The following is a 27,579-nucleotide window of genomic DNA, read 5'->3' as shown; positions in this document are numbered from 1 at the left end:
CAGCCCGCAGCATAGAGTGCTAGGTAGGCCTCCTCCAACCCTAGGAAGGCTCATGGACACGGAATGCAATTGGCACAAAAGTCCAGTCATTTAATAACAAATGCTCCCCCCACCCTCACCCCATCACAGCACCCTGAGAATCATGGGTCCAACTGTGTAGGAGGGGGCTGTGGAAAGCCAGGATGAATGGGGGCAGTAGGCAGGGGGCTGGGTGGGCCCCTGCATCTCATGTCACTGGCTCCTGGGAGCAGAGAATCAGGCTGGGCACAGAGGCCTCTTCTCTCCCCAGGCACCAACAGGGCAGCTCCAACCAAGGGAGGCGAGGGCTGCCCACTGGCCCAGCCAGAGAGCATGAGGGGTCAGGGCTGGCTGGAGAAAGGAGGAGGAGAAGAGAAGCGACTCTGGTCCATCACACTTAGGTCCTCTGGCCTGCCTCTGCTACATCCAGCTGCTAGGGACTGGTCTCAGCCCTGTGAGAGGCCACAGGCACTCACTCTGGCCTTGCCTTCTTGGCCTTCTTCTCAGACCTCACCGCCTCATCGTGGGCTTTCCGCTTCTCCGCCAGCTTGTTGGCCTGTGAGGGGTAAGGCGAAGGTCAGGCCGAGGTGTGTGTAGAAGGGAGGGTGGGGGGCACAGAACTCAAAGCTATATCCCTTAAAAGCAGAGCTTCCAGAAAAGGTCACAAATTCCCACAGGAAAAAGATCTACCTGACCCACTTCATGGTGAGAAAATATGCCCTAGCCCTGCTTTAACAACATTATTCCATGGGCCCACAAATCTCGAGATAAGAGAATCCTAAACTCCCAGAGCTGGGAGGAGCCTTGGCAACTGCCCCATTTCCCTACACCACCTGGGAAAGCTGGACGCCACTGGAACCTTCACCAGGAGCTGGTGGAAATGGGTACAACAGGAAGAACCTTCTTTCTGGGGTCATCTGACAATATATTTTTAATTTTTTTAAAGGGACAGGGTCTTTCTCTGTTGCTTAGCCTGGAGCAGTGGCACGATCATAGCTCACTGCAGCCTCAAACTACTAGGCTCAAACAATCCTCCCATTTCAGCCTCCGGAGTAGCTGGGATTGACTGCAGGTGTGCACCACCATGAATAGCCCTTTTTTTTTTTTTGGGTAGAGACAGGGTCTCAATATGTTGTCAACGCTGGTCTTGAACTCCTAGCCTCAAGTGATCCTCCTGTCTTGGTATCCCAAAGTGCTGGGATTACAGGCGTGAGCCACCATGACCAGACCCATTTGACAATAACTATTTCAAAACTGCAGCAATTATGCTTCTAAGAATTTAGCCTGCGCCGGGCGCGGTGGCTCACGCTTGTAATCCCAGCACTTTGGGAGGCCGAGGCGGGCGGATCACGAGGTCAGAAGATCGAGACCACGGTGAAACCCCGTCTCTACTAAAAATACAAAAAAAAAAATTAGCCGGGTGTGGTGGCGGGCGCCTGTAGTCCCAGCTACTCGGAGAGGCTGAGGCAGGAGAATGGCGTGAACCCGGGAGGCGGAGCTTGCAGTGAGCCGAGATTGCACCACTGCACTCCAGCCTGGGTGACTGAGCGAGACTCCGTCTCAAAAAAAAAAAAAAAAAAAGAATTTAGCCTGCAGAATCATTCAGAGGTGGGCAGGAACATGCTCAGGGATGTTTTCTGAGAATGACTGAAACCGGAGAACAATCTAATCCCATCACACGGGACAGGCCAGGTATTGGATAAGTCCATATTATGGTTAAATGAAAATTACACCTCAGGCTGGGTACAGTGGCTCATGCCTCTAATCCCAACACTTTAGGAGGCCAAGGCAGGCGGATCACTTGAGGTCAGGGGTCCAAGACCAGCCCGGCCAAGACAGTAAAACCCTGTCCCTACTAAAAATACAGAAATTAGCCAGGTGTGGTGGCACACGCCCGTAATCCCAGCTACTCGGGAGGCTGAGGCAGGAGGATTGCTTGAACCTGTGAGACACAGGTTGCAGTGAGCAGAGATCATTCCACTGCACTCCAGCCTGGGTGACAGAGGAAGAGTCTGTCTCAAAAAACAAATTATACCTCAAAACAACCTATAGCATGACCTCCCAAACACGGGTCATTATGGGCACAAGAGAAACCTGGGGGCTGTTACTACAGGCTGCTCTATTCCAAGGGCAGGGCTGTGAGCCACTTCTGCATCACTAATCACAGGGTTCCGGGGTGCATGAGTTTGTATTTTTAATTAGCATATATGGCTTCATGAACAAGAAAATACAAAACAGACAGAAGTTTAACAAAGCCCCCCCCCCACCTCCACCGTCATGCCCCCAGCCCCTGAGTCCTCTAGGAAGGCTCTGTTTGCAGACCCCAGCAGACTCAGGAAGCCGGATGCGGGGTGGGACGGAAGCCCTAAGGAAAGCCCAGGCCGGAGATGGCAGTACCAAGACACCTATACTGGCCCAGGTCGGGGGCCCCAAAGGCTGGGCTGGGCCAGGCAGGCAACCTCAGGAAAAGGCTAGGAGAGCCTCAGTCTGCCTAGAGGTGGGCCCCAGGCCACATAAGTTCACCTGTGCAGTTGGGTCTGGTGGCCACACCTGGGTCTCAAGTGGGCGGCAGGAACTCACCTCTCGGATTTTTCGCCTCTTGCCAAACATGATCTTCTGGTACAGGTACTTCTCCCGCTTCTTCATCATCATAATGGCCAGGCGCTTGGCCTCACTCTCCTCCTCCTGGGCCAGCCGCTGCTTATCCTCCAGCTTCAAGGTGCCTGCCATCACCCTGGGCTTCTGGGGACACAAGGAGGGTGCTTATGGGGGCAGGTTCTCCCGACCTCCACAGTCCTCTGGCTCCTGACCTTCTAGGCCAGGGCAGGCACCAAGCAAGGCTGCTTCCCAGGCCAAGCCCCACAGTGCGGCTACCCCTACCTTCCCCTCCATCCTCTGCTCCTCCAGGGCTGCCAGCCGGGCCTCTTCCTCCTTTTCTGAACCAGCCTCTGCATCTTCCTCCTCCTCCTCCTCATTTTCTCCCCCTTCATCACCAGCACCTTCATTGTCGTCGTCCTCTTCCTCCTCCTCTTCTGACTCATTCAGGTTTCCTAGAGAAAGCCAATGACCTCTGAATGCCCTGGGAATCTACTGTCTCTCTGGCAGGGTGACAATAGGCCCAGGCCCCATCCTCTCTGACCCTGCCGTCTTTAGCCATGGGCAGTTCAGGGCTGTCCCAATTGTGGCCCTCTCTGGCACCTCCCCACAGCCCAGCTGCCATCAGAGGAAATTCCAAGGCCCCCAGTCCTGAGCTCTGTCGCCTCCAATGTAAAGTCTGATGACAACGCAGCACCTTCTTCTGCTCAGTCATTCTGAACGTCAAATAACACCTGACCCCAGGAGGCAGATGTCCCTTCTCCTAAGCCTTACTCCACAGGTGGCTTCAAAGGGCTTTCTGCTCCTACTGCCTGTTCCCTGGAGCTTTCCACCTTGGCAGCTAAGGGAAACTGCCAGCATGGGCCCAGGGGTCAAGGCCAGCCCAGTCCCATCCTGCTCACCTGGGTCCTCTCCCCGCTGCAGAGCCAGCAGCTTCAGCTTCTCAGGTGGAATGTAATCTCCTTCCTTCTCGGTCACGAAGGGTGAAAGGTGTGGGGGCAGCTGCACCCCAGCGAAGTACTCTGCCACGGGGAGGAGGAGCCTGGCGTTCACCGAGTCAAACACCCACTGTGGCTGCACATAGCACCTGGCGCAGAGTGGCAGGCAAAAACGAGTCACGGAGGGCAACTCAGGGTCCCGCTGCATCGCAGGGCCTTTGAGACGGGACACCCAGAAATCCGGACGAGGACCCTTGGGGGCCTACCTGCCAATGACTGAGGTCTGCTGCCCAGGCCGGTCAACAATCTGGTGGGTGATGCGGGAGTCTGTGACGTCATAGGTGGCCCCGATGCACAAAGATTTGTCCCAGGACACTTCCCCCCCAAAACTCCTACAGGGACAGGGAGAGCCCACACGGGTACAGACATGAGCTGCCTGTCCTGGGACTCAGCTCCCTGGGACCCGCTGGCCACCCAGCCCATAAACTCACCCTCTTAGGACACAATTACACCCTCCTCACCCCAGGATCCTTCAATCCTGGCTCAGCAGAGATCTGCCCACTGCCCATCCTTCTGTGCTAAGCTATTAATAAAATGACGGTAGTCCCGCCCTCTGCTGAGCACTTCTTATGTGCTCAGTGTGGTGCCGAGCACTTTCCACACACTGTTTCATAAGAAGTGGAAACTGACACCATCCCAATGTTACCGATGGGCACCAGGGCAGGACCCAGACCACAGCATGGCCGAACCAATGCTGTCAGCGGGCCCTTGAGCCCCCCTACCTGATGATGAAGGCCAGGGCCTCACGGGGCACCTCTCGGTTCAGGAAGAACTTCAGGCCCTCAAAAAGCTTCTTGTGCTTCTCCTGCGCCTCCAGCTCCTTCCTGCGGTCTTCCTCCTGCAGTGACATCTCCTGCTGAGAAAGGGGCCAGGCCTCGCACCACCAGGGCTGCCCACCCCCACTGGAGGGCCAGGGCTGGAGTTAACACCCACTCCAGCTTCCTTCTAGATCCTGGATCCTGCCTTCAGAGGAAACTCCAAGGCCCCACTCCTGAGCTCTGTTGCCTCCTATGTAAACTCTCTGACAATTCAGCCCATTCTTCTGCTCAGTTGCTTTGACCATCAAATAACACCTAATTATAGGATGCAAATGTCCCTAAGCTGGGAAACCCCCCACAAGACCCCTCCCAGCCCTCCTGCCAGAAGGCGATGCAGTGCTCACCCCATCAGTGGGAAACTCATCCACCTCGGCCTCCTCCTCTGTGGCAGGCACCACCACGCGGGCCAGGCTGGCACTGAGGGCCGCCAGTTTCTACAGGAGAGAAGGGGGCTGCTTGCAGTGGGGGACCTCCTGCGGGCATATAGCCAGGGTGGGAAGGGGCAGCAGTGACAGTCCTGGGCATCAGACGGTGTGGGTTCCAAGGGCAGGCTGAGACCACCCACCTAGCCATAACCACCCCCACCCCGAACCAGACCCCCAAAGGTGTTGGGGACAGAGACCACTCCCTTGGGAGATGCCGGGTGATGCTCCTGGAGCCTCTCACCTCCATAGAGCTCTCGGAGTCCAACGCGTAGGTGCCCTCACTGGCCTTTGCCTCTGCTTGGGCCTGACTCTCGAGCTAGTAGGCAAGGGGAAGGTCAGGAGGCAGAGGACAGCCACAGCCCCTCGCCTCTGTGTGGACAGAGAAGGGCTGTGGCCCCTGCACCACGAGCAGAAGGCACTGGGCTGGGGTCCTACCTTCGGGGGGTAGTGGAGGTTGAGCAACTGGTAAAGGCGGAAGTTGACAAATCCCAGCAGCGTGGTGTAGAACTCAGTGAAGGTGGCCATGACCCTGTAGTCCACGTCTGTCGGGTGCTGGGGAACACATGAGATGCATGAGCAGTGTGGGTGCAGGGATGGGGGCAAAGGAGGGACAGACAACCCACAGAGTGGAGGGCATCTGACCTACCCGAGGACCCCAAGCTCCTCAAGAAGGCCCTGCCCTTAAGGCGCTGCCCTAGGGAAGGGGTGGCATGGATCTTCCCACCGGGGGCGTTCCGGCCACAAGTGTTCCCAGCCACAAGTGAGGCTCTGGATAGGGGTCCCAAGGGTTAGACGCATCCTGGAAGTCAGTGTCAGACCCCCATAAAAGAGTGAGAAAAGGGACCCTGGTCTCCACTGCTCCCAAGACTGGCTGCACCGCCCCCCTGCCCGCCCTGCGATGGCTCTCCCACTTCCTTCAGGCCTAGCTCAGACTCGAAGAGACCACTTTCCGACCTGGCTGGAGCTCCTGCCTTCTGCATCACCTAGCCTACAATCTTTGCTGCATGTCTGCTGCTGGGCTAGCGTGTGAGCACCAGAGGGCAGTGCTCCCAGCACTGTCCCTAGCCCAGAGGGGCTGGCAAAACCTTGGCTGACTAAGATGCCTTGGGAAGGCCAGGCCCAGCGGGGGCGGGGGACGCATGGGGCTCAGGCCGCTCACTGAGTCCCACCTCTGAACCTCGGGATGGACACTCAGAATTGAGTGACCCCCTCCTTGGGCCCAAGCCAGGTCCAGAGGCATGACCCAAGGGGCCGGGGTAGGCTGGCAGCTGGCCTGGCTCAGCCCCCAGGGAGCTCTTGGGAAATGGCCAGCAGACAAACTACTTACTGCTCAGGGCAGAGGCGCAGAGCTGTCATCCCAGCAGCAGGGGACACAGAAGGCTCATCTTTGCCCTGGAGCAGTTAATAGGGCAAAACAGGGCAAAGAACTGAGGCCCAGACAGAATCACTGCAACTCTTGAGCGGTTCTGCCCCCTAAAACCATGGAGGCCGAGCCAGCCTAACTGGCCCCCAGGATGCGGCAGGATGTTCCGAGCAACGTGAAAATCAGTAGTGATCACCATGGGTGCCGGGTGTGCCCATGACTCTCAGCTGTTCTGCTATTCTGCTGCCAGACAGTGACCTGTGCTGTGAGAGCACATAGGGCCAAGAGAAGCCCTGCCTGTCCCCCTACTCACACCTCCACCCTTCCATGAGAATCTGTGAGGGCCCCTGACAGGCACATCTGGAGACCAACCCCATTTCCCACAGCCCAGCACTGAGCAGGGAGACCCCACCCCTACAACCAGCCTGAGTTCCACAGCTATGAACCCAACCCTGGCTGCTCACAGGAGGGGCACAACTGGGCTCCGCTACGACCTAGTGCCAGTCCTCCCCATCCGCTGAGAGGAAGCAACGGCAGTGAACTGGCCGGGGAGGAAAGGGGAATGGGTGGTTGGCTCCCTTCCCCCAGGGCCAGCTGTGTGGAGGCCGGCCCACCACAGGGCCCTATTCACCACCAGGGAGGACACACAAAGACCAGTCTGAGCAGCATGGGGGCAGGACATCAGAGAGAAGGAAGGACCAAGAGGAAGGCAGAAAGGAAGGAGGAGAAGAGGAGGGCTGGGGAGGGGAAGAAGGGCCACCCACGCATGCCCCAGGGGGAGTGGGAACAGGGACTGCTGAGGGCCAAGCCCGCCTCTCACTTGCAAACAGGCCACAGCCTCACCACCAGACAGCCAGTCAGGGTAGGTTCCAGCCCTTGCAACCCCACCCACAAAGGATCGTAAGTAACAGCCCAGGGCACCTAGAGCCCCAGCTCCCCCTGGGGCCCCTGATAATCTGGGCAGCAGAGCCACTGTGCTAACTGGACCGGCAGCGGCTACTCTCCACTGAAGGCGCCAGTTCCCACTCAATGATCAAGCAAGGTGGGCTAAACGCAGGCCACCAGCACAGGGAGGCAGGAGAGCCTGGCCCACCTGGGGGGCACTAGAAGCTCCATGAAGGGGCAAAACCAGGGTTTCTCTCAGTGGATCCCTGCCAACAACTCCCAGAATTTCAAACAGATAAAGAAAAAGGCTGGGCTCTGTGGCTCACGCCTATAATCCTAGCACTTTGGGAGGCTGAGATTGGAGGACTACTTGAGCTCAGGAGTTCCAGACCAGTCTGGGTAATATAGTGAGACCCTATCTCTATTTTAAAAGAAAAAGAAAACTATATATATAGGAAGCAGTACTGCATGCTAAGTGTTTCTCCTGTGCTCACCGTTCCCCTTCTCTCCCAGTTCTCGAGTCCTGTGGGGCAGACAGGCAAGAAGGTGGAAGCAGAGAAGGGAGGCAAGGCCACTTGGCCAAGGTCTGGCAGCTATCGGCAGCAAAGCAGGCACGAGGACCCCAGTAGGTTCTAGGACAGGGCTCTACCACTGTCCCCGTGGTGGCACCACATGGTGCTGGGCATGCAGGCTGGGTATGGCCCTGACAGCTGTTCTCACTGTTCATTCGGCCCTAAAAGGCCAAGCACCAAGCACTGTTAAGGGTGTAGACACTGTTAACTGAGGCACAGAGAGGTGAAAGGAACACGTCCCAGGGCACGCAGCTGGCAGGTGCTGCCACGGGGCTGGCTTAGGCTCCCGCTCTTAATGAGGATGCCGTGTGGCACATTCTCCGCCTTGTTCTGCCCCGCCTCACCCCTCATCAACAGTTGGGAACCCAGCACTTGCTAGACTCCATGGACAGCAAAATCCCCATTCTTCCACATCCATATTTGTCTAGGAGGCAGCACAAACCCGTCCCCTCCCGACAGGCACACTCACGTCATGGGAGAAGGCATAGGGAGTGATCCACACGATGGGCTGCCCCAGTACCTCGGCCTGGTAGTAAATGCCTTTGATGGACAGGAAGACCTGGGGAAGAGGAGGAGACATCCGGGTGAAGACCATGGGGTGGCAGGAGAGGGGGTGGGGTGGGGTGCCCGCCGGGCGGTCCCAGGCTCACCTTGCGCAGGGCACGGGCGGCGATAATGTAGTGCATGAACTCCACAGTGAGCCGGCGGCACAGCTGAATGGTCTGCACGTGGCACTTGCCAGTCCGTGGGAAGGTGGAAAAGAGGAAGCACATGGAGAGGGCATCGTCCAGGTCCCGCAGGGCATCGATGAACGTGGGGTACCTGTGTGGCCAGTGAGGCAGCACATGGGGCCTCTTCAGCCTGGGTGCCAAGGGGGACCCTGATCTCCTTATCCCACCCCAGATGCCCCATTCCTCAAGCCAGGCCTCACCACTGCCACCTCCTGACCTGGCACGAGCAGCTTCCCCACAGCTGACCACAGCCCTCAGAAGGAACCACTTAACCAGGATGCGCCCACTAGGCTCTGAGGACCAGAGAAGTCCCGATGGGGGTCCTCAAGACACCCACTGCTCACCAAAGACCCAGCCTTGACCCATGTATGGATTTTGTGGTGCATGAAGGTAGACAGAGTCAGGGGCTCTATGACTCTCTTTGAAGGTGGAACCTTTAGTGCACAGACACTCTATAGGGAGGTCCAAAATGGAAAATGGGAAACCGAAGCTGCCCTGGTGGAGCAGGGAGAGGGGTAGGGGCTGCTTCCCCTCAGCAGCACTTATGTCTGGGCCTGGCCACAGGTTGCCAGCGTAGGTTATGTCTTCCATGCCTCTCATCCCATGGACATGTCTAGTTGGCAGAACCAATGAGACCCAGGGAATTGGGTCCAGGAAGAGCCAGAGCAAAATGTGTTTCGGGGAATCCTCTGGTAAATGACGAAGCCAACAAGGATGAGCCACCCTGGGCACTGTGTGGCTGCCCTGTTGAGGGACAGAGGCATGGGTCACAGAGAAGACACGGAACCCCAAGTAACGACACCTGGATTCCAGTTCCGGTCTGAGCTGTGACCCAGACTCTTCATTTACAACTGGGCTCTTGCAGCTCCCTAGAAACGCCTTGAGCCCAAGTGGACAGACAGAGCTTCAAGCCTCTCTCCCGCAGCCAGAGCAGCTGCCAGAGACGCTGGCATCCAAACTGCCTTCCAGGAAGCTACCTTTTCAAAAATCATTTTTGTTACTTTTTCTATTTTGTTTTTTCCAAATGCCCAGTCTTCAAGGAGAAGCAGCTTCCTTCCGAAGAATGGGTTCTGGTCAGGGGTTGGGGGGAGTGGGGGCAGGGGTAAAAAAAAAAAAAAAAAAAGAATGGGTTCTGCTATTTCAAAAGACTCCAAAATCCACGAGACCAGACATTGCCAAGGTCCTTCCAGCCCCAGATGGCATCACTCACTGCCACAAGTCAGAAGTCTGCCAGGTCTTCAAACCCATGCCAAGATGGAAGAAAGGCCTGCAGAGACCTCTGATGAGGCAGCAGGACAGCTGTCTGGTTTCTTGGTGCAGAGGTAGCAGCCTCAATTGGCCCCCTCTGGTGCCTTATAGTTTCCTGACTCTCCACCTCACAGACAAAACCAAGAACCCAGGCTTTCTGTAGAAACAGCACCAGCATTTCTGGGCCAACTGCTTTTCTTTCTTAAGCTCTGGCTCTAGCTAAGGAGCTGGGGATGGTGTAGTATGAGATCACCACACTTGGTGTGTGTATGAATCAGGCACTTGCTTTTCGTGTGTGGCTTTTGTTCATTTATTTCACCTAACACTGTGTGCCACAGGCAGGACAGGAACTACTATCATCTCTTACGGAGATGGGGACCTGCTCGGGGTAGGAAATACCCTCTGGCCACCCAGCTCATGTGCCACACAGCTGGGATGTGAACACCAGCTGTCTAGCTCCTAGGCCAGGGCACTTCCTGTGACAGCCCACAGCCAGGTTGGATGAAGCCAACCCGAGCCATCCTAGAGCTCAGTGTTCCTGGGCAATCAGCCTCCAAAGATGACAGACATTTACCAGCCCAGGGGTTCTGAACTTTACCACTACTGACATTTCGGGTCAGACTATTCTATGTTGTGGGGACTACTATAGCGTATTTGGCAGCATCACTGGCCTCTCTCCACTCAACACCAATAGCACATCCATCCAAGTCGTGAGAACCAAAAGAGTCTCCAGACATTGCCAAATGGGCACTGGAAAAGCAAGATAACCCCTGATTAAGAATTGCTGATGTAGGCTGAGTGCGGTGACTCACACCTGTAATCCCAGCACTTTGAGAGGCCGAGGTGGGTAGATCACGTGAGGTCAGCCTGGCCAACATGGTGAAACCCAGTCTCTACTAAAAATACAAAAATTAGCCAGGCGTGGTGGTGGTGCCTGTAATCCCAACTACTCAGGAGGCTGAGGCAGGAGAATTGTTTGAACCTGGGAGGTGGAGGTTGCAGTGAACTGAGTCTGAGAAGGCTGGGCAAGGAACAGTTCAGACCAGAGGTGTCTAGCCATGCTTCCCAGGTCTCACCAGGTACCCGCTGTGCCTCCACGGAGCCTTTGCACTTGCCACGGCCTCTGCTTGGATTGTGCTTCCGCGGGCTGGCTCAAACATCTCCCTTCAGAGACCCCTCTGACAAGCCTGTAACTACAAACCTCGTAATCACGATAGTAATTTGCTAGCTTGGTGTTTGGTCTGTGTCCTTGAAAAAATTGCAAGCTCTTTGAGCAGGGTCTTGGTCTTGTTCCCTACCGTATCCCTGGTGCTAGGGCAGAGACCAGCAGTAAATGAGGAAACAGCAGTGTCCTGAGGAAAGCCCGGCTCACCGTTCCTTGATGATGTGGTCAAGTTTGTAGTTGGGCTTATTGTCCTTTAAACGCTCTACGGTGTTCCACTCGCTCTTCCCATAAGCCTTCCGGAGCTTCCGGACGAACACCTGGAAGAAAGAAAGAAAACACCTCAATGCTGAGGCTCAGGGCTCCTGGACAACTTCTTCCATGGAAGATGGAAACGCAGCACAGAAGGACTCCCATGCCTCCTGAAGCTGGCCATGGCTATGTGCCTGTGTCACTGACCCCTCTGCCCAGGATGTGCAAAAGAGCCAACTCCAAGGAACACCAAGCCTGGTGTGTTAACCAGCAGAGCTAGACCAGGCACCCTTTTTGACAATGCACAGATGTCCCAACTCCACACGTTTACATGGGAGGATGGCACAGCAAAACAGCTCCGTTTTTCAACTGAGAACAGAAGCCAAGTGACCTGCCACTTACAGGATGAGAAAGGCTGGCCTCCGTTCCCAACACCAGACTATATCGGCATGAAACAAGCTGTGGGTCTGTGTGTGACACTGAGACACCCAGAAAAATGCAACGGAGGCCTGTTTTGGGGCCAGATCCTCCAAACTAACCGACCTCTTCCCTCCAAGTACTTCTGTTGAGGCTCACCCTGCCCTCTGTATAGGCTTACTCAGAGAGGGTAGGCAATCTGCCCAAGGTCACAGTTAGTTAGTGGGTCACAGAGCTGCAATGAGAACCTGACAGACCCTAGAACCCAGACCTCACCTTGTACTCCCGGAACTTGCTGACGATGGGCTCATGGAGGAGAAACCTGATGTCTTTGATAAGGTAAAACGTTCGGGCTGCTGTAGAACCCTTGTTAACCTTCTTCTTGTGTTTGGGTTCATGGGGATAAATGCCCTTCAGAATGCACAGCCGCCTGAAAGACAGAGGCCATCTGTTATGTCAGTTATGTGGGTAAAGGTGGGGAGCATTGGCCACAGCTGGGCCTGGAAAACAACAGTAAATGGGGAACATGGGGTCTCTGCCCTTAGAGACCTCACATCCTAGTACATGAGTCTGACAATCACAATCATAAAACAAAAACGGAGACTTGAGAGTCTCTAGGGGAGTTGAGAAAGGCCTTGAGATATCAACATTTCAGCCATAAAAAGGAGAGAAGCATCCTAACAAAACAAACAAAGTCCAGAAGGCTGGAAAGAGCTGGTGTGTTTGGAGGAATAAAAGTGGACCAGGTGGCCAGGTGTGATGGCTCACATCTATAATCCCAGCACTTTGGAAGGCTGAGGCAGGTGGATCACCTGAGGTCATGAATTGGAGACCAGCCTGGCCAACAAGGTGAAACCGTCTCTACTAAAAAAAAATACAAACATTGGCCAGGCATGGTCACCGGCGCCTGTAATCCTAGCTACTCAGGAGGCTGAGGCAGGAGAATTGCTTGAACCTGGGAGGTGGAGGTTGCAGTGAGCTGAGATCACGCCAGTGCACTCCAGCCTGGCCAACAGAGTGAGTCTCTGTCTCCGGGGGGGAAAAAAAAAAAAAAAAAAAAAGTGGGCCAGGTGAGCCACAGAGGCCAGGGACCGCTAGAGGGCAGGGCCCAAAGGCCACAGTGAACTCTGATTTTGACTCTATGAGGAATGAAAACCCCTAGTTGCAGGATCAGGGGTCTCTTCTGCCAGATGGGAGGGGATAGATGGCAGGGACCCAGCCCAGCCCAGTTAGCCCATCCTGACGATCCAGTTCAGGTCTCCTCCATTTTCCCTTGGACCACACTAGCAAACACAACTCACTAAAGCAAGGGCAGGTGAGAAAGAGAAGGAATACCAGAATCCCAGAATGGGTATGGCAACTCAGGTAAGACAGGGAAGCAGCTGAGTTTTCAATGTGCAATTCACCGCCCGGGCTTCCCACGGTCCCTCTATATTCACCTAAAGTCAGCCAAGCTCAACTGGAGCTTCTTCCGGGCTTTGTTCCGGGTGATGTAGTTGGTGGCTGAGCCTCGTTCATACTGGGAGAGGAAAAAAACAATTCTCCGTTAGCAATGATTGTAGTGACTGACATCAAACTCTGGGCATGCCTAGTTCCAGAGGCAACTATCACTGTGGATAAGTGGCTGAGATGAATCTAGGAGAGGAAACACTGCAGGGAAGGAGCCAACCTGCCTGGATGAGCTCTCCTGTATCATCCTTGCGGCTGTCAGCATAGGGAACACATACATCTGCATGATGCTGAGGGCTGTGAGGCTGCTACAGATAGGATGCTGTGCCAAGTGCTTAGCACTAGCTCTAAATGTTGGCCATTACAATTAGTGATTTTCACACATTTCATTTAATTCCCATAACCCTGTGATGTAGGTGCTGTCAGAACCTCCATTTCACACAGGAGAAAATGGGCTCGTAAAATAACCCGGGCAACTCTTAAAAAGCACACAGCTTTTTAAGAGTTGGGGCTGGGATTCAAACTCAGGTCTGAGTCCAGTACCTGAATGCCTAATAGCTAAGCCAGTGTTCCTAATCTTTTCCCTTCCTTTTCTTCCTCATTATAACCTCTTCACCACTACCAGGTGACTTATTAGACACCCCCTTTCTCCCTCACCCATCACCCTTTCTTCCCTATGCCCCATAAAATGCTAATACCAGAGATATACTGCAGGTCTGTTTATGTAATGTGGTCCTTGGGGAGCCACAACCATTGTAATAGCTAAGATACTGCCCCTCAACCAATTTTGTTCCCTTGAGGGTGGTATTACCCTGGCTGAAAAAGCATGCTCTAAGCCACACAGCTTCTCCCCTTCCTCATTCATTCATTCAACAGACAATAACAGGTCCTCTATTATGGTCAAAGCACTAAGCTAGATGCTATGAAGGCAATAAAGACAAAAAAGCCTGGACTCTACCTGCCCCTAAGAAGCGTATTGTCTTGTGTAACCATCTGGATGCCTGTGGTGCTAAGATGCTGCCTCACACCCACATTTCTGTATCCCTCACACTTCTGTATCCCTCGATAGAGACAATCAGTGCACTGTAACAAATACCCTGCAAGCTAACAAGCATGTCCTTTCCAAACAAGATCTTCCTCTGGACTAAGACAGCAGGGGCTTCTTTGGCTAGGTTCAGCTCTAAAGAGACAAACCTGTTAGTCTCCCACAGGTACGTTTACTAATAACATCACAGTCATGAAACATACCCTTCATTCATTCTTTCCTTTAGACATTAATTGTCTATTGGGTATTAGGCCCATGCTAAGTCCTGGAGATATAAAGATGAGTTTCAGACTGCCTTAAGAAGTTGAGTTTTCATTCATAGCGTTTTCCATTACCTTATGCCACACTTATCTCTGTCACCATGCTTATCCTTATAAATGTTAAGCGAATAAATAGTTCTCAATGGGGTACTCCCTGGGTATGTGCTGCGGGGAGGAGAGTTCAGCAATGTTTGGAGACATTTTTGGTTGCTGGGTGCTACTGGCATCCAGTAGGTAAAGGATCAGGGATGTTGCCAAATATCCTACTACACACAAGACAATCTTTCCCACAACAAAGAATCATCTTTGTTGATTCTGGCTCTGAAACCCAGCTTTTAAAAACTATAACGATTTTGTTACCTATCTACATCTGCAACTCAAGGGCAGGTTTTCCATCTTGTATCTTTGCAGTTCCGATGGCTAGCACTGGATACTCAATGTAGTGTGTTGGGTTAAAAACACTGGCAATAGAAACTTTCACTCTGAAAGAAACAGTTAAGCCAACTATATATTCCTCATTCCCATTCCCTTCCCAGTCTTTTCATGTCACTGGGCCGATTCTCCATACAACCACAAGAACTCCCTGAAAAACTCTTAATCGTGTTACTCCTCCTTTGATTCCTACTGCACGTAGAATAAAATCCAAGCTCTACCCTATTCCTACTCCACTTAGAATAAAATCCAAGCTTACAGGCCTTGCATGATACAGTACGTGTCCAAACCCAATCTTATCAGATACCATTCTTTTCTTGGTTTACATCCGAGTCATCCTGATGTCCTTTCAACTCCTTACACACAGCAAGCCTTCCCTGCCTACTGATCTTGGCACTTGGTTTCCCTTGTCAGGCCTGCTCGCTAAGCACTCCCATGCCCCAGAACCCATCCAAGACGTTCTGATCTTTCCCATTTCAGCCGAAATGTCATGCCTCGAAGAGAACTTCCAAGACAACACTAACCAACTAATGTAACGGTGCGGTAACGGTGAACTCTACGTAATGTTTATCACCCTTTCGGTAAATAGTGGTCCCACGGCTCGGCCAGCTTTTGGAATGAAGCTACGCTTGGTAAGTTCAACTCTCTTTCACAGCCCTCTCCACAGAAAGAACTCTGGAGTTCGTTCTCGCATTTCACTAAACGAGTACTGCCATCCTTGTCCGTTCTCGAACCCCTTCTCGCAGCTGACTACGGTCGCGTTGATCCCGTCTTTCCAGTCTCCACGAGAGACGGAGCCCAGGAAAAGAGTCGACCCCATGCTCTGCCGCCCCCGCATCCCACCCCTCGGGAATCCCCATCGTCTTTCCCAATCACCTTCTTCTTCTCAAGGCCTCCCATCGCTCCACGTTGAGGAGCCGACTAGGGCCGCGCGCACAGACAGCTCCACTTCCTCCCGCACGTGCCCTGCCAAGGACCCCGAGGACCCTCCCCAACCCACGCTGTCGGTTTGCGCGGGCTGCCCAATGAGATGCCTGTAAAAGTCCAGGGAAAGATGGGGATTTCCTCCTAGAGATTTAAAACTATAGTCTGAAAAAAATCACTGAGACCACTCTTTCCAGACCTTTCCCGCTCACAATGGTTACAAACACTTTAAGTGTTAAAACAAACGTGGATATACAGGCTTTTCTGTAATCACCCTGATGACGATGAGCCTCGTTGCATGTTGGGACGGAGAGGGGCGGAAGGCTTAGAGACAGCGCGGTGCCTTCTGGGATGCAGAGGGGCGCCACACTCCGTGGTGCGTGATAGGATTGCGTTGTCAAGGTAACGGTTGCTAAGCGTCGTCAGAATTTAGCTGCCACTGCTGAGAAGCGGTTCCCGAGGGGTAGGGTGAGACTGCGCTCAGTTCCCACCGCCTTCGGGTTCTCTTTGGTTCTTTCGCTGTTATGCGGATAAAATAGAAGAAAGGAAGACATTTTTGCTCGCGGAGGTATAGAGACCCGAGAGGGCCACTTATATTTTCTGAGCCTTAGTGGTGGACTCGTGGTATATTTAAAATGTACATTCAAGGCTGGGAACGGTGGCGCACGCCTGTAATCCCAGCACTTTGGGAGGCCAAGACAGGCAGATCATCTGAGGTCAGGAGTTCGAGACCAGCGTGACCAACATGGTGAAACCCCGTCTCTACTAAAAATACAAAAATTAGCTGGCCATGGTGGCATACGCCTGCAATCCCAGCTACTCGGGAGGCTGAGGCAAGAGAATCGCTTGAACCCGGGAGGCAGAGGTTGCAGTGAGCCGAGATCTTGCCACTGCACGCCAGCCTGGGCGACAGAGCGAGACTCCATCTCAAAAATAAATAAATAAAATTAAATGTACATTCAACATATTCGAGCTTTTAATTTGTACACATAAATTCTATTAAGTGTTCCTCAAATAATAATTCCAAGATTTATACAAATAGTCACATCACTTTGAGATGGTGCAGTCTGGAATTAGATGCAATTTTAAGAGTTTTTTTTTTTTTTTTAACGTTTCTCCCTTTTTCCAAATTCCAAATTTCATTTCGAGATGATCTCAAAAGTTTAAATTTGAGGATCTTGTGAATGTGACCTGGCCCAAGGACATGGTCTTAGAACTCACACAGAGACAGACGTTAAGCACTGGTGAATACTTGTTTTGAACTATGTGACTTGCACTATCTAATTTAAAGCTAAAATTTAAAACCCAGCAATTCCACAGTTAAAAATGAAATGAAGCCGGCCACAGTCGCTCATGCCTGTAATCCCAGCACTTTGAGAGGCTGAAGCAGGCGGACCACCTGAGATCAGGAGTTTGAGACCAGCCTGGCCAACGTGGCGAAACCCCATCTCTACCAAAAATACAAAAATTAGCCAGGTGTGGTGGCAGGCACCTGTAACCCCAGCTAGTTGGGAGGCTGAGGCAGGAGAATCTATTGAACCCAGGAGGTAGAGGTTGCAGTGAGCCAAGATTGCGCCACTGCACTCTACACTCAAGCCTAGACGACAGAGCGAGACTCCATCTCAAAAAAAAAAAAAAAAAAAAAAAGGAAAGGGATGGACTGGAGAGGGTGGCAGTGGCTGGCTCATGAGGGCAACACAGGAACAGGGCTGGTGTTGTGAGCGTGTGGCCTGGGCAGTCATCTCATCCTGTCCCTCACAAATCACCTAGCTCGTCCTGCACAGATAGAACCATGTTTGCAGAAAGTTGAGCCCTGTTTTGCTCACATTAATGTTGAGGGATCACTGGAAGACACAGGTGGGGATGTTCAGGGAAGCAATTGGAATTTCAGCTCAAAATAGCGGTCATATAGGTACCACATTTCACAAGGAAGGAAACTAAGGCTCAGAAAAGTAAGTGATCGCCCAAGATCACTCAGCTGCTAAGCTGTGCAGAATAGATTCTCACCAAGCAGTCTGGTTTCAGAGTCCTCTGCTAAACTCACATTCCGCTACCTAACGTATGGTAGAAAGAATGTTATGTGACTCCAGGATAATGCCAGGTAGATTTTTGTTCCATAAAGGGAAGAGGTTTTTAACCATTAGAGCTGCCCACACACAGAATGCTTTGTGCAATACCAAGCCTCCATCAGCATTATGGTGAAAAGCCCAGTCTCTGCAGGGAGACACACCTGGTTTACCTCTAAGCCTTGGACAAGCCACTTTACCTCAGGGTACCTCTCTTCCTCATTGGTAAGATGGGGTCAGCACTAACTGCATAAAGTAGGTGCTGCTTTAAGTATGTTTACATTATTTCATTTAAAACAAATTGGCTGGCATGGTGACACACGCCTGTAATCCCAGCACTTTGGGAGGCCAAGGTGGGTGGATCACCTGAGGTCAGGAGTTCGAGATCAGCCTGGCAAATATGGTGAAACCCCATCTCTACTAAAAATACAAAAATTGTCTGGGCGTGGTGATGCACGCCTGTAATCCCAGCTACTAGGGAGGCCGAGGCAGGAGAATCACCTGAACCTGGGAGGCAGAGGTTGCAATGAGCCAAAATTGCACCATTGCACTGCAGCCTGTGCAACAAAGAGAGACTCTGTTTCAGAAAAAAAAAAAAAAAATTTGCTTGGCGCAGTGCCTCACACCTGTAATCCCAGCCTTTTGGGAGGCAAAGATGGGAGGATTGCTTGAGCTCAGGAGCTGTAGACCAGCCTGGGCAACACAGTGATACCTTGTCTCTACTAAATGGTGCCCCGCCTAAAAAAAAAAAAAAAAACACACACACAGCCAGGAATAGGGCCAGGTTCCTGTAGTCCCAGCTACTCGGAAGCTGAGTGGGGAGGATCACTTGAGCCCAGGAGTTTGAGAGCAGCCTGGACAACATAGTGAGACCCTCATCTCTACAAAAGGAAAAATTATTTTTAATTAGCTGGTGTGGTAGTGTGCACCTGTGGTCCCAGCTACTCGTGGTCCCAGCGACTCAGGAGGCTGAGGCAGGAGGATCGCTTGGGCACAGGAGGTTGAGGCTGCAGTGAGCTGTGTTCACGCCGCTGCACTCCGGCCTGGGTGATAGAGAAACTGGTTCTCTACATAAACAAATGAACAAACAAATAAATAAAAAGTCTCCTATCCAAATTTATAGATTCTCATGATTTTTCAGTTAACATATCTGGTAATGAGAGTGAGATTCTAAAGTCACCCAGATTTCTTTCCTCTTGTTGCCCTGGACGATGCCTGGCGCCAACAAGGACTCTTTAACAAAGTCCCCTTGCTCCTGATTACTCTGGGAAAGGGTCTGGGTAAGCCCTATCAGAATCCAAGATCTCCTGCTTGAGGTTAAAGAACTCGGAGACTGGCTGGGCACGACAGCTCATGCCTGTAATCCCAGCACTTTGGGAGGCCAAGGCGGGCGGATCACGAGGTCAGGAGTTCGAGGCCAGCCTGGCCAATATTGTGAAACCCCGTCTCTACTAAAAATACAAAAAGTAGCCGGGCAAGGTGGTGCTCGCCTGTAGCCCCAGCTACTCAGGAGGCTGAGGCAGAAGAATGGCTTGAACCCGGGAGGTGGAGGTTGCAGTGAGCCAAGATTGCACCACTGCACTCCAGCCTGGGCGACAAGAGTAAGACTCTGTCTCCAAAAAAAAAAAAAGAGATGTTGGAGACTTTATTTCTTCCCAGCTGGGTTCCCATCATTGGTGGACCTGGAGGGGACCTTCCCCTGTCAGCCCTGCATTGGCAGGGGCCTTCCCAGTCCTTCCCAGTGCCTGGTCCCAGTTCCCTGCATCCAGACCCTGCAAGGAATGTCTTTGTCAACCCTGGGTTTAAAGGTGGCCTTCCTGATTCCCTCCATTCAGACCACAGAGGGAACATTTTGTGGACCCTGGGCTTACCGGCGGGGGTGGAGGTGTAATCAGGTCAAACTCAGCTGGTTCGTAGATTTTGTGAGGGTGCTTATGCCAAGAGTACTCTCAAAGGGTCACCTGGGTAAGGGAAGTGCAATTATGGGGGGTGCTTAGTTCTAACGGGACAGTCTCTAGCCAACCACCTTCAGGAACCCTTTGGCTTATGTTTAAAAACTACATGGAAAGTTCAAAGGCATGCTAGCTTTTTTGGGACGCTAGCTGGCTACATATTATAGCCCGTTTTTGTGCACATTTTTAAACTGGTGGGCAAATTACATCAAGGAAAATTCAGAGCTCAAATGGTCAACCTGCAGTTATAGAGTTAACATGTAGAGTCTTCTACGTTCTCTTTTTTATTTTTCTACCTGCTTTAAGTCTGTTGACTTTTCTACTGGTGTTGAGATAAAACTCTTTACAGTGTTACTAATTCAAGGCTACTTGGAGATTTTATTTTTCTATATAGTTCAGCCAGGTTCTAGCTAAAATATAAGCATTAAAAATTTAACCCTAAACTCATTGTTTTTTCGTGTGTGTGTGTGTGTGTGTATGGATATGGGGTCTTGCTATGTTGCCTAGGCTGCTTTCAAACGTCTGGGTTCAAGCAGTCCTCCTGCCTCAGCCTCCCAAAGTGCTGGGATTACAGGCATGAGACACCATGCCTGGCCCCATTTAAAACTTAAAAAAAAAAAAAAAAAAAGATGGGTTTTAAAAATCAAACTGCCATGGAAACTACCGAAAATTTTGGTTCACAGCCTCCATTAGATTACCTATTAGGATAAATAAAGTTTAGCCATGTAAACAAGTTCCAGTTTTGTCAAAAATAATTTGGACCCAACCATCTTTTATAAACCGGTGACTCTGTAGTACTGAGAGGTGACGCGTGCTGGCAGCCCTCGAAGCCCTTGCTCGCTCTGGGTGCCTCCTCGGCCTCGACGCTCATTCTGGCTGCGCTGGAGGAGCCCTTCAGCCCGCCGCTGCACTGTGGGAGCCCTTCTCTGGGCTGGCCGAGGCCGGAGTCAGCTCCCTCGGCTTGCGCGGAGGGGTGGAGGGAGAGGCACTGACGGGAATCAGGGCTGTGCGGGGCGCTTGCGGGCCAGCTAGAGTTCTGGATGGGCGTGGGCTTGGCGGGCCCCACACTTGGAGCGGCAGGCCGGCTCCGCCGGCCCCAGGCAGTGAGGGGCTTAGCACCAGGCCAGCAGCTGCGGAGGGTGCGACGGGTGCCCCAGCAGTACCGGCCCACCGGCGCTGGGCTCGATTTCTCGCAGGACCTTAGCTGCCTCCCTGCAGGGCAGGGCGGGACCTGCAGCCCGCCATGCCTGAGCCTCCCCGACGAGCGCCGCCCCCTGCTCTATGGCTCCCGGTCCCATCAACCGCCCAAGGGCTGAGGAGTGCGGGCACATGAGTGTGGGACTGGCAGGCAGCTCCACCTGCCGCACCAGTACCAGATCCACTGGGTGAAGCCAGCTGGGCTCCTAAGTCTAGTGGATTTGTAGAACCTTTATGTCTAGCTAAGGGATTGTAAATACACCAATCAGCACTCTGTATGTAGCTCAAGGTTTATAAACACACCAATCAGCACCCTGTGTCTAGCTCGGGGTTTGTGGATGCACCAATCGGCACTCTGTATCTGGCTAATCTGGTAGGAACTTGGAGAATCTTTATGTCTAGCTACGGGATTGTGAATACACCAATAGGCCCTCTATATCTAGCTCAAGGTTTGTAAATGTACCATCAGCACCCTGTGTCTAGCTCAAGGTTTGTAAATGCGCCAATCTGCGCTCTGTGTCTAGCTGATCTGGTGGGGACTTGGAGAACCTTTATGTCTAGGTAAGGGATTGTGAATACACCAATCGACACTCTATATCTAGCTCAAGGTTTGTAAATGCACCAATCAGCACCCTGTGTCTAGCTCAGGGTTTGTAAATATGCCAATCAGCACTCTGTATCTAGCTAATCTAGTGGGGGTCCTGGAGAACTTTTGCGTCTAGCTCAAGGATTGTAAACACACCAGTCAGCACCCTGTCAAAACGGACCAATCAGCACTCTGTAAAACAGACCAATCGGCTCTCTGTAAAATGGACCAATCAGCAGGATGTGGGTGGGGCCAGATAAGAGAATAAAAGCAGGCTGCCCGAGCCGGCAGCGGTAACCTGCTCGGCGTCGAAGCTTTGTTTTTTTCGCTGTTTGCAGTAAAGTTTGCTGTTGCTCACTTTTTGGGTCTACACTGCCTTTATGAGCTGTAGTAGTCACTGCGAAGGTCTGTGGTTTCACTGCTGAAGCCAGCGAGACCACGAACCCACCAGAAGGAAAAAAAACTCCGAACACATCTGAACATCAGAAGGAGCAAACTCCGGACGTGCTGCCTTTAAGAACTGTAACACTCACCTTGAGAGTCCGCGCCTTCATTCTTGAAGTCAGTGAGACCAAGAACCCACCAATTCCGGACACAGTACTATCCCAGGATTAGAGCTCTAAGGTAAAACCTGTAAAATTCTTTTTTTTTTTAAGTCTGTTTAGTAGGCTGTAGTGCAGTGGTAGAATCTCTGCTCACTGCAACCTCTGCCCCCCGGGTTCAGGTGATTCTCATGCCTCAGTTTCCTGAGTAGCTGGGATTAAAGGTGTTTGCTACCACGCCTGGTTCATTTTTGTATTTTTAGTAGAAGTGGGGTTTTGCCATGTTGGCCAGGCTGGTATTGAACTCCTGACCTCAAGTGACCCCCCCACCTCGGCCTCCCAAAGTGTTAGGATTACAGGCATGAACCACCACAACCAGCCTAAAGCTGTAAGATTTTTATTTGTGTGTATATGTGGTTAGATGTGTTTACATATGTTCTATATTGTGTCTACGTGGTACCAAGTTGATTTGAAAATAAATACTCATAAATTAAGAAAGCCCAAATATATTTTTAAAGTTTATGTAACTTAAGTAAATTTTTTTTTTTTTTGAGGCGGAGTTTTGCTCTCTCATCCAGGCTGGAGTGCAGTGGTGCGATCTTGGCTTACTGCAACCTCCGTTTCCTGGGTTCGAAGCGATTCTCCTATCTCAGCGTCTGTGTAGCTGGGGTTACAGGCGTGTGCCACCATGACCGGCTACTTTTTGTATTTTTAGTTTTTTTAGGTAGAGATGAGATTTTACTATGTTGGTCAGGCTGGGCTCAAACTCCTGACAAGTGATCCACTTGCCTCAGCTTCCCAAAGTGCTGGGATTACAGGCATGAGTCACAGCGTCTGGCCTGACTCAAGTAAATCTTTAATAAATAAACTGATTTTAAAAATTATTGATAAAATAAAAATGTCTTCAAAATTGTCAACATACATTTTTGCCTTGTTTACTGGTCAAAGTTTTTTTTTTTTTTAAATTTTTAATTTTATTTATTTTATTTTATTGGAAAGGAAGTCTCGCTCTGTTTTTTTTTTTTTTTTTTTGAGACGGAGTCTCGCTCTGTCGCCCAGGCTGGAGTGCAGTGGCGCGATCTCGGCTCACTGCAAGCTCCGCCTCCCGGGTTCACGCCATTCTCCTGCCTCAGCCTCTCCAAGTAGCTGGGACTACAGGCGCCCGCCACCACGCCCTGCTAATTTTTTGTATTTTTAGTAGAGACGGGGTTTCACCGTGGTCTCGATCTCCTGACCTCGTGATCCGCCCGCCTCGGCCTCCCAAAGTGCTGGGATTACAAGCGTGAGCCACCGCGCCCGGCCACTGGTCAAAGTTTTACATGTGCCTCTGCTAGATATTTTAAGGGTGTCGAGGGTTTGGCATAAAGATTGTAAAACTATAAACCCAGCCAAAACCAAAATGATCTTTGTGTGTGATTTTTTGGTAAATACGACTAATTTAATATAACTAGTTTAATAGAAAACAGCTAAATCTTCCAAGTTATCAACAAAATAACTACGTATTTAAGAGTCTTAGGTGAACATCTGATAGTCACAGGCTGTAAAAATAAAAAACTTAAATAATGATTACCTTTGTCTAATATCAGTTCTCATAACTAGTCTAAGTCAATGTTAAAAATAAATATAGGCTGGGCGCGGTGGCTCACGCCTGTAATCCCAGCACTTTGGGAGGCCGAGGTGGGCGGATCACCTGAGGTTGGGAGATGAAGACCAGCCTGACCAACATGGAGAAACCCCGTCTCTACTAAAAATACAAAAATTAGCCAGGCATGGTGGTACATGCCTGTAATCCCAGCTACTCGGGAGGCTGAGGCAGGGGAATCGCTTGAACCCGGGAGGCGGAGGTTGCGGTGAGCCGAGATTGCGCCATTGCACTCCAGCCTGGGTGATAAGAGTGAAATTCTGTCTCAAAACAAAAACAAAAATAAATGAATATATATGATAAATGCTTATAAATACAATTGTCATGTAATTTAAAATCTTAAAATTATGTTAAATAAATGCTCATTAAATGCCTGGGTCGTTTTCAATTTGAAAAATATGTTACAGGGCCAGGCTAGGTGGCTCACGCCTGTAATCCCAGCACTTTGGGAGGCAAAGGGCAGGCAGATAGCCCGATCTCAGGAGTTTGAGGTCACCCTGGGCAAAATGGTGAAACCCCATCTCTACTAAAATATAAAAAAATTAGCCGGGTGTGGTGGCGCAAGCCTATAGTCCCAGCTACTTGGAAGGCTGAGGTGCAAGAATCGCTTGAGCCAGGGAGGTGGAGGTTGCAGTGAGCCAAGATCACGCCACTGCACTCCAGCGAGCTCGCGCTACAGAGTGAGACTCCGTCTCAAAAAAAAAAAAAATTACAAAAACACGTTTATAATTATACAGTGGTTCTCATCTATAAAATAGTAGTATGTCACAAACAATTCAAGATTTCTTTGCATACTCATTTGAGAATGTGCAAAATATATATTTTTTAATTTTTAAAATGGATTTTCTCCTAGGTTTAAGGTTACTAAAATTTAAGGTTACTAAAAATAAAGTCTTAATATATAATTCTATAATATGCCAAAATGTTTTTTAATTTAAAACATTATTAAAAAAAGACAAAGTTATGGGGTTTTTTTTTGTTTGAGACAGTCTCGCTCTGTTGCCTAGGCCAGAGTGCAGAGGTGCAATCATAGCTCACTGTGGTTTCATGTTTTTTATTTTGAAATGATTTTGTTGGCCGAGCGTGGTGGCTCACGCCTGTAATCCCAGCACTTTGAGAGGCTGAGGCGGGCAGATCACGAGTTCAGGAGATCAAGACCATCCTGGGTAACACGGTGAAACCCCATCTCTACTAAAAATGCAAAAAAAATTAGCCCGGTGTGGTGGCGGGTGCATGTAGTCCCAGCTACTCGGGAGGCTGAGGCAGGAGAAGGGCGTGAACCCGGGAGGCGGAGCTTGCAGTGAGCCAAGATCACGCCACTGCACTCCAGCCTGGGTGACAGAGTGAGACTGTCTCAAAAAAAAAAAAAAAATTCTTACTTTAGACAAGGTCTTATGCAAAATGGATAAAATTATACCCAAATAATAAAAAATTCCTGCAGTGTTTTTTAGGCACCTAGCACAGTGCTGGGTACAAAGTAAGAACTCAAGAAATAGTGTTGGAGTAGATATTGAGTGGAAAGTTCTTTTAAGAGGGAGTATGTATAGAACTATTGTTTCTTGGGTTCTTAGTGAATTCCAAATCAAAAGATACTGCTGTTCATATAATCAAATTGCACTGTGGAATCAAGCGAAGGGGTGGGAAGGCCAAGACAGGGTAGGATCTGAGCTTCAAGGGATATGAGAACAGAAATGTCATTCTTCCTGGAATGTACTCTTCTTACTAGGAAGCATTCACCACTCCCAATATTCCAAGAGAGGTTTCTGTGAGCCAGGAAGGAAGGGTGCATCAGAGATGAACGTGCGAATGTTTACTTGGATGAGTTTAGAGAAATATAACATGATGTGCTTAGGCTGTGCAATGCAGGGAGGTGACCAGGAGCTGGGCAGGCAGGTGCATGGCCTTGCAGCTGTGAAGCTTTGAACAAGTCCCTTCACTTTTCTGAGCTTCCATTTCCCCGTATTATAAGGATCACAAGACAGAAGTGGAGTAAAATACTTTGGAAACCATAAAGTACTGGAAAAATCAAGGTGTCCAGATTGTTACTAGGGTTTTAATAATGAAGAATGCAGCCTCTAGACCTGCATAATCCAATAGGATCACCACCAGCCACTTGTGACTATTTATTTATTTATTTATTTATTTTGAGGCAGAGTCTCCCTCTGTCGCCCAGGCTGGAGTGCAGTGGTGCAATCTCGGCTCACTGCGACCTCCACCTCCTGGGTTCAAGCAATCTTCCCGCCTCAGCCTCCCAAGTAGCTGAGATTACCAGCATGCGCCTCCAAGCCTGGCTAATTTTTGTATTTTTAGTGGAAATGGGATTTCACCATGTTGGCCAGGCCGGTCCCAAACTCCTGACTTCAAAGGATCTGCCACCTCGGCTTCCCAAAGTGCTGGGATTACAGACATGAGCCACCATGCCCAGCCAATTTGTGATTTTTTTTTTTTTAACTTTAAGTTCTGGGATACATGTGCAGAACATGCAGGTTTGTTACATAGGTATACATGTGCCACGGTGGCTTGCTGCACCTATCAACCCATCATCTAGGTTTTAAGCCCTGCATGCATTAGGTATTTGTCCTAATGCTCTCCCTCTTCTTGCCCCCGACCCCCCGACAGGCCCTGGTGTGTGATGTTCCCCTCCTTGTGTCTGTGTGTTCTCATTGTTCAACTCCCACTTACGAGTGAGAATGTGTGGTGTTTGGTTTTCTGTTCCTGTGTTAGTTTGCTGAGAATGATGGCTTCTAGCTTCATCCATGTCCCTGCAAAGAACATGAGCTCATTCTTTTTTATGGCTACAGACTATTTAAAATAATGTCAAGCCAGGAGCGGTGGCTCGTGCCTGTAATGTTAGCACTTTGGGAGGCCAAGGTGGAAGGATTGCTTGAGCTCAGGAGTTAGAAACCAGCCTGGGCAACATGGTGCAGGGTTCTACTGACTTCCAGAAGTCCATGCTTGTTAATTGTTTGTTCAAATAATTTTTATCCTTACTGATGAGGGACCAGCTCCCTCACTGCTTCGCAAGTGGAGAGGGTGCCAGCCTAACTGATAAGTGGGGCAGAGTGTCCACAAGGTGGCAGCACAACTGCTAAAGAGTTCACCAGTGGTAGGGCTCCGTGCGGCTCACTTCTGTAATCACAGCACTTTGGGAGGCTGAAGTGGGAGAGTTGCTTGAGTCCAGAAGTTGGATATCAGCCTGAGCAACATAATGAGACCTTCACCTCTACAAAAATTTTTAAATTAGCAAATAAAAAAATTAGCCAGGGCCGGGCGCAGTGGCTCACGCCTGTAATCCCAACACTTTGGGAGGCCGAGGCGGGCGGATCATAAGGTTAGGAGTTCGAAACTAGCCTGGCCAATATGGTGAAACCCTGTGTCTACTACAAATACAAAAATTAGTCGGGCGTGGTGGCAGGCACCTGCAGTCCCAGCTACTCGGGTGGCTGAGACAGGAGAATCGCTTGAAGCCAGGAGGCAGAGGTTATAGTGAGCCGAGATCGTGCCACTGTACTCCATCCTGAGCAACAGAGAGAGACTCTGTCTCAAAAAAAAAAAAAAAAAAATTATTAGCCAGGTATGGTGAGAAACGCTTGTAGTCCCATCTATTCAAGGAGCTAAAGTGGGAAGATGGCTTCAGCCCGGGAGGTAGAGGCTGCAGTTAGCTGTGATCACACCACCAGACTCCAGCCTGGGTAACAGAGTGAGACTCTGTCTAAAAAAAAAATTCAGCAGTGATTACCAAGGAAGACATCCCAGTGGAGGGAGGTGCTGTGCCAGGTGCGCTGAGGTATTTGGAAGATTTGGGGCAGAGGGTGAACAATGCTTACAAAGACGAGAGTTCGTTGGTTATTGCCAAGTTGTATGAATGCCTTAGAGGGATAATGAGAGACCAGGGATTGTTAGCAAGCAATTAATGGCTAATTGTGAAAGCTGGAGGGCCTCTATGTTATCTTACAAAGTAGACTTTTATGTCCTGCAATGGAAGAGCAGACATAGCTGA

The 27,579-nt window shown here is 50.7% G+C and overlaps 2 protein-coding genes across 7 annotated transcripts in view; one reads left to right on the top strand and one right to left on the bottom strand.

Moving 5' to 3' along the window:
* Positions 1-64: 64 nt before the first annotated feature.
* Positions 65-15,892, bottom strand: PES1 (pescadillo ribosomal biogenesis factor 1). Of its 5 annotated transcripts, none has more exons than XM_055251737.2 (15): positions 15,547-15,892; positions 12,924-13,003; positions 11,761-11,914; positions 11,026-11,135; positions 8,325-8,496; positions 8,144-8,233; positions 5,290-5,406; positions 5,096-5,170; positions 4,774-4,863; positions 4,334-4,464; positions 3,818-3,943; positions 3,516-3,700; positions 2,899-3,068; positions 2,599-2,760; positions 65-574 (listed from the first exon to the last, which is right to left on the bottom strand). In XM_055251737.2, exons 1-15 carry the CDS (start codon positions 15,568-15,570, stop codon positions 491-493), a joined length of 1,770 nt encoding a protein of 589 aa, XP_055107712.1. In that variant the 5' UTR covers positions 15,571-15,892; the 3' UTR covers positions 65-490. The 5 variants fall into 5 exon arrangements, with proteins under 5 accessions (XP_055107712.1, XP_055107713.1, XP_055107715.1 ...); XM_055251738.2 differs by having other exon boundaries at positions 2,599-2,757; XM_055251740.2 differs by having other exon boundaries at positions 4,334-4,449.
* Positions 15,893-21,687: 5,795 nt separating this feature from the next.
* The window catches only part of TCN2 (transcobalamin 2), a 35,153-nt gene continuing 29,261 nt past the window's right edge, over positions 21,688-27,579 (top strand). Inside the window, exon 1 of one of the 2 annotated variants that reach the window (XM_063623592.1) lies at positions 21,688-22,019. The gene's annotated coding sequence lies outside the window, so the exon portion shown is untranslated. The remainder of the gene's footprint in view (positions 22,020-27,579) is intronic. The other variant, XM_055253172.2, reaches the window with a different exon arrangement.

Source organism: Symphalangus syndactylus, chromosome 18 (assembly GCF_028878055.3).
Source record: "Symphalangus syndactylus isolate Jambi chromosome 18, NHGRI_mSymSyn1-v2.1_pri, whole genome shotgun sequence".
NCBI classification, from domain to species: domain Eukaryota; kingdom Metazoa; phylum Chordata; class Mammalia; order Primates; family Hylobatidae; genus Symphalangus; species Symphalangus syndactylus.
The sequence above is the reverse complement of the archived record's forward strand: the minus strand, read 5'-3'. Positions and strand labels throughout refer to the sequence as shown.